The sequence below is a fragment of the Talpa europaea genome, assembly GCF_964194135.1.
Source record: "Talpa europaea genome assembly, chromosome: 11".
In the NCBI taxonomy this organism is placed as follows: Eukaryota; Metazoa; Chordata; class Mammalia; order Eulipotyphla; family Talpidae; genus Talpa; species Talpa europaea.
The window spans coordinates 35,812,940-35,828,413 of NC_140078.1; the positions used below are offsets into that span (position 1 = coordinate 35,812,940).

Consider the following 15,474-nt stretch of genomic DNA (forward strand, 5'->3'; position numbering starts at 1 on the left):
CTTTATCTCTAGCTTCCCTTCCCTGCTCAGCTCCACTCTTCCTTGGTTGGGGTAGGGAACTAGAACCTCCCCTTTCCATGTATATCACTTTGTTACAGGAACTTACGGTTAATTTTCTGGTTGGCATTGCTTGACATGAGGAGTGGCTCAGCCCACTGTGAATGGGGCCAATGCAGACATCCAAGTGCAAAAGATCCACTCCATTTCAGGGCAATCTGTCCCTGTTCTTTCATATTTTGTTTTATTGTTGTCAAGGGGTAGAGGTTCTAACCAATCTCTTTTAATTTTATTAAAGAGAAAAAAGTGGAGAAGGAAGGCAATTGAGGAACATGGTGTTTTTTTTAATAAAGATTTTTTCCGTGGCTTCATCAATTAAGTCAACAACTGTACTTCTTCAGTTGACTAATTACAAGCAAAGTAGCTATCATTTTAGTTTTCCTTGATACTCTTCATACTGAGGCAAAAATAAATATGGTTTAATTATGTTGCCTGAATGTGATCACAGATTCTATTTCCTCATTTTGTTAATATAATAAAGCCTTGCAATAATGTTCTCCATCATAATTTTTAAAATTTATTTTAAGGCTTTTCAAAGTTTATAAAGCAATGTAGGATAACCCTGAAGGTAGAATTTACAAAGGCTCTTTCAGCAAAGATGCCCCGAATTCATTTCACTAAATTTAATTTATTCCTATTTTGAAGTCATGGAAAGGCAGATCTTCAGCATTACAAAAGCAATGCTGGCTTAAAAAAGGTAAAAGACATGTTTACTTGTTAATTCTATTTTATCTCAGGATATGGGAGACAGGAACAAAATACCTTCATTACTTCATCCTTAATCCTGCAAATCCAAATTGAAGCGCTCATTAGAGTCTTTTCCCAGAGGAGGACGGCTGAGTCCTGGCACCCAATCCTTATTTTCAGCTGGATTATTTCAACAACTTGACTCTAAAGTTCCCCAAAAGAAGCGGTGTTATTTTTCTAGAAAGAAAGAAGATAAGGTCAAACAATGATTCACTCCTTTGGGTTGCACAAATGTCCCCAGGGTTTTCGATTAGCACAAGTAATGCCTTCACTGGGTTCAGAAGGAGGCAAGATCCCACAGGGACAAATTAGCTCTGGGAAGAGCAGGCTGCTTCTGCAGGCACCTGGCAGAGGGTCAAGTGGACTGTGTGGAGCACAGTCGGGCCAGAGCAGCACTGTCCCATAGACGTCCTATCGAGCTGTATAAATAACTCTGAATTTGCTAGAGGCCACGTTAAAAAAGAGCAAAACAGGAAATGTGAAATCGATTTTACTAAAACATTTTACCTAACTCAATGTCTGAATTACAATCATTTCAACATACCGTGAATATGAAAAATTATTGAGATATTTTACATTCTTCTCCCCAGTTTTTGAAACTGAGTGTCCTTCACACTTATGTCACATCTCAACATGAGCACTCTGTGTTCATCAGAAATACTTGATGTGCATTTCAAGTTTATATAATTTATAATTGAGTATGTAGATGCACATAGACAAGTTCTGCTTAACATACATAAAGCTTTTCCAATAACTGAACTGGGTATCAATTTTTAATTTTAAACTAATTGCAATGAAATAAAATTGAACATTCCGTTTCTCAGTCAAACTGGTCACATTCAGAATGTTCAGTGGCCAGATGTGACTACTTCCACTGTCATGGACACCAGGAAACTCCTGTGTCTGCTAACTAAACCCACTGCCCATGTTCAACACATCCTTGGACGTGTCCACGCAAATGGAATCATATGATGACAAAATATACAGACGTAGAGCTTTAGCCTCTAGTTCCACAGAGGAGTGGATGCCGGCTGGCTCAGTATCTCTCAGTAAGCTCAGGAGGGCCTTTGCTATGACACCATGTTGCATCATTTACTCCTAGATACAAATGAATTTACAAGTACATATGTCTTTAGTTTAAAAATCTGCTTCCACAAAATAGCAATGCTGTTGATAATATTCATTTACTTAGGTTTGTTGATTGTTGATAATATTCATTTACTTAGGTTTCAGTCAGGCTTGCAGATATATTCTTGAAGTTGCTTATCCCTTTGAATTTTGTATTATTATTTTGCAAATTATAGAAGGTTTAACTTGAATATCCTCTGCTTTGCACATTTTTCTCTAATTTATTTAGTGTTTAACTGCAGGGGTTAAATTGGTAAATAATTTTTGATTCTCTTTCCCTGTACCCTGATCTCCAATCATGTTAGGAGAAGGACTTCTGTATCATTTCTCTGCCCCATCTGACACCTGAGTTTGTCCTCATCCAGAACTTCGTGAAGATGGTCCCTTTCAACAACTGCACCCTTGAGCATGATCTCTATGTCTTCCATCGGGCTGGATTGCTCAAGTAAGCAGACACACATTTAACCAAAAGATAATACCTATAATTTAAAGAAAAAGATAGAGAGGGAGAGAGAGAGAGAAAGAGAGAGAAAGGAACAAGGGACTCTTTACTATTTTAAGTAAGTTAAATAATAATAATAATAATCAAGACAATAATCAGGACAACCCCATGTTGACAAACTCAGTAGGTATAATAATGTAACATTTGAGTTCCACCACAGACCCCATTATAGGGAGAATTTAGTGTGTGTTTCTTGTGTAAAGTTATGTCACGTTGCAGACATGCATAGGTGATAAAGTTTGTGCCCCACAGGTAGAGAAGGAAAGGGCTATTCTGTAAATAGTGGGATAAAATAAAGATGTAAACTTTATATTCTATAATAAAATAAATTCCCAGGTGATAGAAGAGTTATAAATATTGAAAACATAAAAAATTAGAAAGTGTATCTACCATGCTAGATTCAGTTCTAGGTTCTGGGAATACAGTACTGAACAACATAAAGACATGGTCCCTGCCCTTTCAAAGCTTATATATGCTCTGCCAGAATTGCCACTGTGGTGGGAGTACCAGAGATGGGTGTGTGCTAGTATGAACATATATCAGTGGGAGATTGACCCAGTTTAGAGGAAGAACATTGAGTTGTAGAGAAGGAGTACGAATGAAGATTGATCTTTATCATCATATAAAGGATGGGGAAAGTCTTTTAAGAATGTGGAAGAAAAAACCCAAGATTTATTTTACTATATAAAATTTTCAGAGCATACTAATTTAATTAAAATGCTATGCACAGAAGAGTATTTTTAACAAATATGGCAGACACATGGTTGGTATATTTAATATAAAAACTACTTTAATAATCCAACAAGAAAAACATTTGCTATCTAGAAAAACTAACCAAGAAAATGGCTTGACTGTATATAAAGAAAAGAAAAAAATCAATAGATATTTTAAAATATTCCAATTTATTGGTAAATTAAAGTAAAAAAAAATGAGGCACCATTTTTGGTCAATTGGCAAGAATTAAATTATAGAAGCATTTAATTCTAATGAAATATAAGTCAGAATGTGAACTGATCTACAATTTCAATTTCAAGGACAATTTGATCAGAATGTTAAAGTAGTTCATATCTTTTAATCCTTTCATTTCACTCCAAGAAATGTCTTAAGAAACTTGTTTCAGAGATGCAAACAAAGATTTATATGTGAGGACTTCCCATGTGGCACAGCGGGTTGAGCACTACACTGTGAAGCTGTCTGCAGTCTCTGCAGCGTGGGTCTGATTCCTGGCCAGCCAGAGAGAAACCCACACGGCGCGGCAGACCTCTCCTGCCACGCCTGCTGCTCCCCTCAGCAGTGTCTTTGGTCCGTCTGCCTGTTCTGCTCCCCCTCTGTCTCTGGTGAGTTCTCTCACCGTGCCTCTGACCTGTACCCCAGTTCTTGTATAAATAAAAATAAATCTTTTAAAAAAAATTATATGTGAGCACTAAAGAATTTGAAATACTTTAAATGTCTAGCAGGAAGAGAATGTTTAAACACTTTATAGTACCTATATGAAGATATCTATAAGTATGTTTACATTCATTTAAAAACTTTAATGATTGGAAAATTCTCAGAATGTAATGTTAGGCTAAAAAACACATCGGTATCTAAAATATCATTCAAATATGACCTAAATTTCTGAAGAAGACCCATCAGAGCGGGGAGAAGAACAGGCAGAAGGACCGAAATACGCTGCTGAGGGGAGCAGCGGGCGTGGCAGGAGAGGTCTGCGTGCCATGTGGGACCCTGGCCGGCGGCCGGGGATCGAACCAGCGCTGCAGAGGCTGTGGGCAGCCTCACAGCCCAGCGCTCAACCACTGCGCCACCAAGGGAGGCCCAGGACACGATTATTTCAATCAATAGAAAGTGAACAGTATAAATCTCTTATAATATGAATACCTTGCATTTTCTATAATTCAACTTTTTCATGCTGTCTTATATGCCTAGTTTTATTCTAACAAGATGTTATGGGGCTCACCAAACTGTACATTTAAAATGTGTACATTTTATTTTATAAATATATAAAGTTATATATATATGTTATATATTATATAAAGTTACTAAAGTTGCTGCAAAATGACAAAGGGATTGGTAAAATAGTGTCAGAGAGCTTTCTCTCTAATTGGTAAATTAGCCTTTTAAGTGAAACTTTGAGAAATGTTCTAAATAATTACTTTATAATGGAGACTGATAAATGAATTTTGGCATTCATTCAGTACATTGCTATGCAGATTTTGAAAATCGAAGACAGATCTATTTATCCTGTATGAAATGATATATAAGGCTAGGGAGAAAAAATAAGGATCCAAACAATAACAGTAATGCTAGCTTACATTTATGGACAGTTTATAGTATTCCAAGCTCTGTAATGATTAAGAAGTCACTTTCTAGGGCCTCCCAGGTGGCGCAACAGTTGAGCGCTGCGCTGCAAGGCTGCCTGCAGCCTCTGCCGCGCCAGTTCGATCCCCGGCCACTGGGTGAGGGTCCCACATGGCGCACATACCTCTCCTGCCTGTGCCCGCTGTTCCCCTCAGCAGTGTGTTTCATCAGTCTGCTTGTTCTGCTCTCCACTCTGTCTCTGGTGAATTCTCTCACCTTCTCACGCTTTGACTGTACCCAGTGCTTGTATAAATAAATAAATAAATCTTAAAAAAAGAAAAAAAAAAGAAGTCACTTTCTATGTATCAGTACTCAGTACCTTTTAGTGAAGTACCATTATTCATTTTACAGCTTACTTAATGCAGAGAGGTTAAGTAACTAGTCCAAAGTCCACACAGTAGGAAGTGGCAGAGCTGGAATTAAAACGAAAGCATTTAGCTTCCAGAGCCAACTCACTACCACCGCACATATTGATACTCTAGGCTGTATTTTCAGTGTAAGTCCATTTGATTTTTCAAAAAGATTTATTTCTTTATGCATACAAGCGCTGGGGTACAGGCCAGAGGTGTTGGGGGGTGAGAGGATTCACCGGAGACAGAGTGGGGAACAGAAAAGGCAGATTGATGGAAGTACACTGCTGAGGGGAGCAGCGGGGGAGTCAGGAGAGGTCTGCTGCGCCATGTGGGTTGCTCCCTGCTGGGGAATCAAACTCGTGCTGCAGAGGCTGCGGACAGCTTCATAGGTTGCGTCTTAACCCCTTGCGCCACCAGGGAGGCCCCCATTTGATTTTTTTTAAAGGTATAGACATGTATCAGTTAGCACTTGGGTTAAGCTGTTGTAACAGAGAGACCCAAAAGCACTGTATTAAGCCAAATAGTTCTGCTTCTATCACATTGTAGACATGAGCAGGTTGTCCCAGGACCCAGATTTCTTCTCATAATTCCTCTATCCCATAGAGTAAGGACATTTACCTAATGTCTACAGAGTCATGGGGGTTTGTGAATTCAAGTGGGAAGAAAAATGACTGTTTTACTAAACTTTAATTGAAATTTAGTGTGCCCTTCCATTGTGAATGAAGGCAGTAAGTCTCACAAATTTAGCAAAAATCATGACTTTGTAATCAGCAGAAATCATGGATGCTTCCATTTCATATTTCATGTGTATATTCATATAATATTTCACAGTGTGGTTGTTGCACATCTCTCAAAATTTCTATATTTATGCTAATTTAAAATTTCAGTAGTTATTTTATTCTCCACCAGAACTTGCTACTTAATGCATTACCCTATCACACAATTTATTTTTTACATTTTGATACCTATATTTCAGTATAATTTGTTTTCTATTTTAGACATTTAAAAACATTAGTCTGAGAAAGAGTCCCTGGTATCACCAGATTGTCACAGAGGTCTATGGCATTCAAAACTTCTAGACCCACTGCCAGCTCAGCCCACGTTTCAGCCCACAGTGAAATGGAGGGGAAGCACTTGCCTCTTTTTTTTTTTTTAAGATTTATTTATTTATTCATACAAGCACTGGGTACAGTCAGAAGTGCGGGAGGGTGAGAGAATTCACCAGAGCCAGAGCGGGCAACAGAACAGGCAGACTGACGGAACACACTGCTGAGGGGAGCAGCAGGCGGCAGGAGAGGTCTGCGCGCCATGTGGGACCCTCACTGGCTATAGCGCTGAAGAGGCTGCGGGCAGCTTCCTAGCCCAGCGCTCAACCTCTGCGCCACCAGGGGAGGCCCAGCACGTGCCTCTTATGGAACTTACAGGACTTCTATTGAAGTTGGTTGTGGCCCCACCTAGTTGCAAGAAAAACTGGGAGATATGTTGCTAGGAAGTCAAGTGTGTCCTTAGTCAGAAATTTGTTGATTGAGTTATAAAAAGGAAGGAAGGAGCAAAGGATACGATGGGACCATAAGATCTAGGGTTTTTTTTCTTTTTTTTTTCTTTTTATATTCCCCATACATTTGCATCCCGATTTTGACCCCAATCCCTCCTTCCTCCCCACCCCCACAAAGAGTGTCTCTGGTTCATAGTTGCTTGTTGATTTTGATTTCTTTCTTTCTTATAGTTATTCTTTTTCCTGGTCCATATTTAGGTTTTCTAGATTCCTGTGATGAGTGAGACCATCTGGTATTTTTCATTTTTCTTTCTGGCTTATTTTGCTGAGCATGATCCCGTCCAGCTCCATCCATGTTGCTGCAAATTGCATGTGTTTATCTTTTTTGAATGCTGAGTAATATTCCATGGTGTATATGTACCACATCTTCTTGATCCAGTCATCTATTTTTGGGCATTTGGGTTGTTTCCAAAGCTTAGCTATTGTAAATTGTGCTGCTATAAACATAGGGGTGCAGGTGCTCTTTGGAATTAATGTTTCTGTGTCCTTTGGATAAATACCTAGGAGTGGAATTGCTGGATCATATGGAAGCTCTATCTTTAGTAGGTTGAGGAATCTCCACACAGCTTTCAATAGTGGTTGGACCAGTTTGCACTCCCACCAGCAGTGCAGGAGAGTTCCTTTCTCTCCACATCCTTGCCAACATTTGTTGTTGCTAGTTTTTTTAATATGTGCCATTCTCACTGGTGTGAGTTGGTATCTCATTGTAGTTTTGATTTGCATTTCCCTGATTGCAAGTGATGTTGAACATTTTTTCATATGCCTGGTGGCCATTTGTATTTCCTCTTCAGAGAAGTTTCTTTTTAGCTCTTCTGCCCATTTTTTGACAGGATTATTTTCTTTGTTTTTGTTGAGTCTCATCAGCTCTTTGTATATTTTTATCAAATACTTGAGAATAAACCTAACAAAAGAAATAAAGGACCTATACAAAGAAAACTATAAAACACTGTTAAAAGAAATAGATGTAGACACAAAGAAATGGAAAGACATCCCTTGCTCATGGATCGGAAGAATTAAAATTATCAAAATGGCCATCCTACCAAAAGCAATTTACAGATTCAATGCTATTCCAATTAAAATTTAAATGTCATTCTTCAAAGAAATAGAAAAAATATTGATGAAATTCATATGGAGCCACCAAAACCCCCAAATAGCCAAAACCCTCCTGAAAAAAAAAGAAGGGAATGGAGGCATCACTCTCCCAGATTTCAAACTATACTACAAAGCCATAATCATCAAAACGGCATGATATTGGAACCAGAACAGATACATGGACCAATGGAACTGAATAGAAAACCCAGAAATAAAACCACAGATTTATGGTCAACTAATCTTTGACAAAGGAGCAAAGAATATGCACTGGAGCAAAGAAAGTTTGTTCAATAAATGGTGCTGGGAAAATTGGGTCGCTACATGCAAAAGAATGAAGCTTGACTACTACCTCACACCACACACAAAAACCAACTCAAATGGATTAAAGAACAAGACATAAGACCTGAAACCACAAAATACATAGAAGGAAATATAGGCGAAACAGTACATGATATGCACATCAAAGACATCTTTACAGACACATCACCCAAAGCAGTGATAGTGAAGGCAAAGATCAACACCTGGGACTACATCAAATTAAAGAGCTTCTGCACAGCAAAAGAGACAATAACCAAAACAAAGAGAAACCCCACCGACTGGGAGAAAATTTTTGCACCCAACACTAATAATAAAGGACTGATCACAAAGATCTAGTTTTTATCTTGCATATGTATAGAAGTTCTAGAAAGGCACAGAGCATTTTATGAACCTTATGCCTCTAGGTAGTAGGACCCAGAGATTGGGTTATGTGGATACCAACTTACTTTTTCTTTATGTTTATTGGTTCTGTTTAAAAAACTTTATTTTTTATTTCTCAGCAAAATTGAGTAAAAAAATGCAGAAGGTTCCTACATACCACTTTCCCATCCCCCCACCCCCCACTCCTCTTAGACTTTCACAGTTAACATCCAACACCAGAATCAGAACATTTTACCATCAGAGAACCTACATTTGGTGTTTTCAGTGTTTCAAATTTTTGCCATTTTAATACGTGTGTAGCAGTATCTCGTATTAGTTTGCAATTCCCTAATGACCTACAGTGTTGATAATCTTTTCATATGCTTATTTGCCATCTGTATATCTTTTTTGATGCAGTGTCTGTTCCTCAGATGCCCCTCAATCTTTTGCTCTTTTTTAAATTGTGTTGTTTGCCTGTTTGAGTCTTTTAAAATGTAAAATTTATAATTGAAAATGTAGTTAATTTTATATATACCAAGGTTTTAAATTTTATCATTATTCAAGTAGAAATTTTATTAAAATGTATTTTACACTCTGCATTCTTAAGTAGAGTGCATTGGTGACTTGAGAGTCTCTTTATGAATAAATGCACCTGGAGATGGAAATCATGCAGAAGACACAGGATCTAGTGATGGGTCATGGATCTGGCTATAGTTGTGGCCTCATTCTCAGTGGCTTCATTACGTAATTCAACTAGTTCTCTCTCACACCCCTCTATTTTTTATTATGAACATGTATTACTTTTATGGAAAATATATTCTAATTTTTTTAAGACTTGTTTATGCATACAAGAGCTGGGGTACAGGCCACAGATGCGGGGGGAGGGGTGAGAGGATCCACCAGAGACAGAGCAGGGAAGAGAACAGGCAGACTGACTGAAATACACTGCTGAGGGGAGCAGCGGGCGAGACAGGGGAGGTCTGCCTCACCATGTGGGTTTCTCCCTGGCTGGCTGGGGATCAAACTCGTGCTGCAGAATCTGCGGATTGCATCATAGTGGGGTGCTTAACCCCTTGCGCCACCAGAGAGGCCAAATAAGGGTAGCTCTTCAGCTGTTGTCTTTACACTGGCTAGAGAGTTGGGACTTGGTACCGGTGAGGGGCAATATATATCAATATGAAATTAGTCCTTTGGTGCCCACTACCCTAGTCCTCTTATGTGTACCAAAGGGCTATCTTCATTAGACTCAAGAATTTGTACTTCCGTTGTGCTATGAGTGCCAGAGTTGTGTGGTGGGTATACACAGTGTTCTCCTCCTCCAGGCCAACTTCTTTGTCTCAGTGTCTATTTGTACTCTAGGCTATTTTCAAGCACTAGTTGTAGCTGTGGATTACAGCTTGATATATGTCACAGGCTAGGATTTGTTCTCTTTTCCTCCTCAGTGCAGTATCTGTTCCTGGGCTGTCACCTCCTGCTATTGGTAGGTGCTCGAGCTCTAGTTTGTACAAGCATTCCTTTGTGGCGGTAGCAGGTGTTTAGGATAGCTCAGCCTGGGCTTCAAATGGTTACCTTTTTGTAGGAAAGTCCAGATGCTGTAACCCTATTCAGGCCACAGTTTTTCTGTGTTAAAAGTGTCAGTCTCAAGTCAGTAGCCCTTGCTCTGTTTCCATGTCACTGCAGCTCTCTAACAGCTCTTTCTCAGTCCTGGGTTTCTGCTCATGCACCCCCTTATCCAATACGAGCTGGGTCTTAAGGACCTGGTGTTGGTATGTTTGGTATGTGCCCAAGTCATAGCACAACAGCCACTAGGGTACTGCACAATTATCACTCTAAACAAAGTTTATGTGATGTGTTTTTTTCCTACCTCCTTAGAAATGATGCTCCTTTTGTATACTGCAGTTTTTGGTTTTTCTGTCAGGATCTTTTTGACTTTGTTTTATAGCATTTTTGTTGTATCTAGAAGGGGTGAGTCTGACATCCTCACTCTGCCACCATCTTGCCAGAGTTCCCTGTGTGGTGAAGTTCTGAACACACACTCCTTGCAAATGTGGAACTCACACTTGACTTGTAGGAAGTGAGGCCATACAAGGCTTTCTTTGTCTCTGATGTCATTGAAGGCCATCCAGGGATAACTGGCAGTTCCACTTGAGGTGACTGGCAGCTGTACCAGGTCATGATGGACCATGGCATTTTGCTCTTTTTTTTTTTTTTTTTTTGGCTCATGGCTTCTCTCCTCAGTGTTATATGTCTGAGCTCAAGGAGAGTTTTGTATTTCATCAGTTACTTGTTCTACTCAAGTGTCTCCATTAGCAGCATCAGCATCAACCAAAAATTTACTAACATGCCAAATCTCAGGCTCTGACCCAAACTTTCTGAATCTACATTTGCCCAGGAATCTGTGTTGTGAACTAGCGTTCCAACTGATTTTTATGCACAGTAAACTTTGAGAAGTGCTGGAAGTGCTTTTTCTTATTAGAAACGTATCATTTGGTAGAAAAGAATTGTGATTCTCTCTTTCTCCAAATACAGATTTTCTATAACCACATAAGCCATAATTGCCTTAAGCCTTTTGTTATTTGGTAAATTGTGGTTCTATTGAAGTATTAAAGGAATATGAAAACTAGAACAGTCTTATGGATTTTCTCTACTTATGCCAGATACTGCTTTAATTTCTCTTATCTGTTTCTAATTCCTCCCTTTTCAGATACCTTTCACCTTAACTTATGTTTTTCTAAAACCATCTTTTTAAATTTCAAAATTCAGGTTGTCTGTGAAAATGTTTTCAGTTGTAAATAAAAGAAAACTCAAATCAAAATGGCTTGAACCATACGGCATTATAGACTCACATATTGGTCAGGTGATACACAGGGCTTTAGGGTTTGATTCTTCCAGGCTATTAGTTTCATTCTGTTTCCCCCTCTGCTTTCCTTGGGGTCAGCCATATCCTGAAGTTGACTTCCATCACATTGGCAAAATGGCTGCTGCATTCTGGGCTACAGAGCAGAGATGACTGGTTAAAGGCATTCTCTCTTTCTCAGCAGTCCCAGCAAATATTCCTCAATCATCCAGTATAGTAATGACTGCACGCTGTATGCCTGGGGAAACAAAAGTGACCTAAATAGACAAAAATTCTTTCCTTGATGGGACCTGCATTCAAGTTAGAGGAGGACATAAATAAAAAAATGTATAAACTTGAAGTGATGAGGTGATAAATGGTGGGGACTTGGGTGTGTGAAAGGAAGGCCTCTTGGGCAAGGAAGTAAAGAAATGAACCACGTGGGCACAATAAGGATGCGGGTCTTCTCAATACCTGCTGTTTTTACACTATAGTTTTAATATATATCATACTCTTCCATTTTTTGCCTCACTTCTCTTGACATTTGGGATGTATTGTTCTTGCTCTTAAGTTTGGTTACTTTAAATTTCATGACCTCATGTTCTGGTCTCTCACCCAATCTTGTTCTCCTTCCCATGGGAAATTATATTTGTGTCTGTCATCTGCCCTCTGGCCATGCTGCTGAGCAGGGCGGCAAATCATTCATTCATTTTTTAGTGATGTTTGCCTCTTCTGTCAACAGAGTCCATGCTAGATTCCCTCTTATTTCATTTATGAAGCTGGTCTTTGAGAACATTTCTAATATCTATGTTAACCTTCACTTAAAATGTGTATAAACTCAATTCTTTTAAACATTTTTTACTTCATGCAGTAACTTGTAGGATGTTTCCAAACTTAAATATGAATTTAGAATATAGTAAAAAGGATTCTTTTCCCTTTTTCTCCTGCCTGCCAAATCTTAATCTTCCCACTGACTTTTCTGTCCTCATTTTATTCATGAATGGAGGACACATTTGGGTGAACTGATCACTCATTTCATCTTCCTGCCCTTACAAACTATGCTTTTCTGAAATTTGCACTTTATAATTTGAGGGATTATGTTTCAAACTTATTTATCCAACTAATATTTGTTGGACTGGAAATTATTTCCTATGAATAAATATTTACTGCTAAGTTAAATCATACCACCAATTGCCAACTTTGTTCAGTAAATAAAAATGCCCTAAGGTAGTTGGCCTTTAAATGATTCCACCCTGCAATGTTTTTTTTTTTTTATTTGCTTTTCTGTGGGTGACTCACTCATGCCTGGTTGTCGTTTTTTCTAGCACGTCACCTTATACCTGTTTCAGGCCCATTTCATGATTGAGAGTGCTTTAGTGATATCTGTCCTTCTGTTGCTTTTTATCAGCCTTCCTGAATAATATTCAATATAAAACTTTATTTTCTGGTTTTTGATTTGTTTTGTATTGGGTTTCATTTTAAACTGAAATAATGATGACTGTAGAGTTGTGTCATGTTTCTGTTATCTAGATCACTCTTTTGGAATTCAGGAATGCTCAAATTGCTTTTCTTTTCCCACATCATTTTATTTCATTTGTTGGCATCAAAAAATTGACCTATATCTGCAAGACTGAGTTACTTAACACATACACTATGTCTAAAACATTCAATTTGTGGTTGAAAAATTAACTATGAAATCATTTTCTGTGTACCTTTATATATAATTTTCTATTTCATGATGCATGCAGTCTGATTAAATACTATAAATTCTGATATTTGAGGCGAGAGTCCACCAAAAAAGGGAAAAAGGTGAAAAACGTATTGTGAAGCAGGTAAGCAAGGCTGCCAAACATTTAAGACTCAAATAGGGACCAGTGAGCATTATTACTTCCTGGAGACATGATAATTCCTTCGGAATCAGAGGTTTGGGCATTCAAATAAATCAGAGATAGAAAGTATAAGACAGAGAGATGACCTGGGGATGTAAAGGACAATGGGAAAGGTTTTTGGAAGCAAAAGAACCCTACAGCAGGTGATCTGGATGGAGCAAGCCATGTGCATCAGTAAGGAAAACTGGGCCTCCCCAGTGGCGCAGTGGGTTGAGGGCAGAGCTGTTTGTGAAGCTGTCGGCAGCCTCTGCAGCGTGGGTTCGATTCCCAGTCTGCCAGGGAGAATCCCACATGGCGAGGCAGACCTCTCCAGCCTCACCTGCTGCTCCCCCCAGCAGTGCTTTCGGTCCATCTGTCTGTTCTGCTCCCCTCTCTGCCTCTGGTGAATCCCCTCACCCTCCCACGACTCTGGTCTGTACCCTAGCTCTTGTATAAATAAAAATAAATCTCAAAAAAAAAAAATAAGGAAAACTACAGCTACATCTCCTTCTCTCATTCAACGTGACTTTAGAACCAGGCCTGAACCCTTGAAAAAAGAACAGCTAACCCATTCTGGTTACTGAGTAAACATGCTCCCCTGAGAAGGCCAGGCAGGGTAACACACAGAACAGGTAGAGGGAGGTGGGGGTGTTCTCCTTCCTGGCTATATGCCATGGGACAGAAGGAAGGGACCAGCCATAGAGGTAATAACAAAAGAATAAAGATTAGAAATGTCTTATTTGAAACCTGCAGAACAGTAAAAGTAGGGCCATTTAGATATATCCAGTGAGCCTACCATCTTCTGCAATTGTGCCAGACCTAATTCTGATACATAAACATCAAAATGAACTTTGCAATCTTTGATATGCACTTAACACAAAAAGTTCATTCCATAGGAGGTCTTGGTTTCATTTTGTAGACCTTCAAGGAATATTAATCTTTTTTGATTTATCTGAAAATATGGCAAGAAATGAAGATAACAGCTTGATAATTTGCCAATAAATACTATCTCTGTTTGGTGTATGCATGTGTATATAATATCCATATATATTTTAAGGAAATTTCATTTTAAGAAGCACACATATTAAGAATAAAACACTAGGCATCCTTACAACATTGTTTTGAAGTCATTTCCTTTTTCTTTTCTTTTTTCTTTTTTTAAAGATTTATTTATCTATACAAGAACTGGGGTACAGGCCAGAGTTGCGGGGGGTGAGAGACAGAGTGGGGAACAGAACAGGCAGACTGACTGAAATATACTGCTGAGGGTAGCAGCGGGTGAGACAGAAGAGGTCTGCTCGCCATGTGGGTATCTCCATGGCCGGCGGGGATTGAACCAGCACTGCAGAGGCTGTGGACAGCTTCACAGTGCTGCACTGAACTGCCTGCGCCATCAGGGAGGCCCTCATTTTATTTTTCAAGGAACTTTTTATAGCTAAAACCTGAGTCTTATAACTCCCAGTTCTTTCCTAACCTAATATATATCATTTAAAAATGTAAATGATGAATTAACTTCAGAATTATTTCTCAAATATGGTTCTGGAGTCAATAAAAGGCCAGTTCTGTAATGACAGGAATTGTAAACTATCTTGTTCCCTGATGAATCCCCAATACCTAAAACGCCTAATCACAAATAAACATTTCTGACTTGATGAATGAATCAGTCTTAATAAAGTCACTTTAATAACTGATTTCTAAATAATACATTTTAATTGAGAATCTACTTCTTATGCTTATTCATTTTTTATGCTTTTCTAGCTATTCCTATCAATTTCGATATAAAAGCAATTAGGACAATCACCTGTTGCCACGTTTGTATTTCCCTTTAGCTGGGCACAGGTCTCCATCATTTCATTCCAGTTAAAGGAAAACAAATAGGCTGCTGTTCCTCACACCCAGTGTGTAAGCAGCCATGTACACACTGACCACTTGCCTCAGAATCTGTAGAAAAGGTCACCTGTGGAGAAAGCTGCATTCTGCTTTTTTTTTAAAGATTTATGTATTTATTTATTTATTTATTTATTTATTTATTTATTTATTTATTTATTTATTTATTTATTCATGCAAGCACTGGGTACAGTCAGAAGCACGGGAGGGTGAGAGAATTCACCAGAGCCAGAGCGGGGAGCAGAGCAGGCAGAAGGACTGAAGTACACTGCTGAGGGGAGCAGCGGAGGTCTGCGCACCAGTGGGACCCTCCTCCGGTGGCCGGGGAGCAGCCGGGGATCGAACCAGCGCTGCCGAGGTTGCAGGCAGCTTCGCAATCCAGCGCCCAACTGCTGCGCCACCGGGGAGGCCCT

At 39.0% G+C, this 15,474-nt stretch overlaps 1 protein-coding gene across 1 annotated transcript in view; it reads left to right on the forward strand.

The window, feature by feature from the left end:
• The window catches only part of CFAP61 (cilia and flagella associated protein 61), a gene marked incomplete at both ends in the record, with an annotated part of 275,048 nt that overhangs the window by 81,077 nt on the left and 178,497 nt on the right, over window positions 1-15,474 (forward strand). Inside the window, one exon of the mRNA XM_084247720.1 lies at window positions 2,238-2,377. Within this exon, the coding sequence (XP_084103846.1) occupies window positions 2,238-2,377 (140 nt within the window). The remainder of the gene's footprint in view (window positions 1-2,237; window positions 2,378-15,474) is intronic.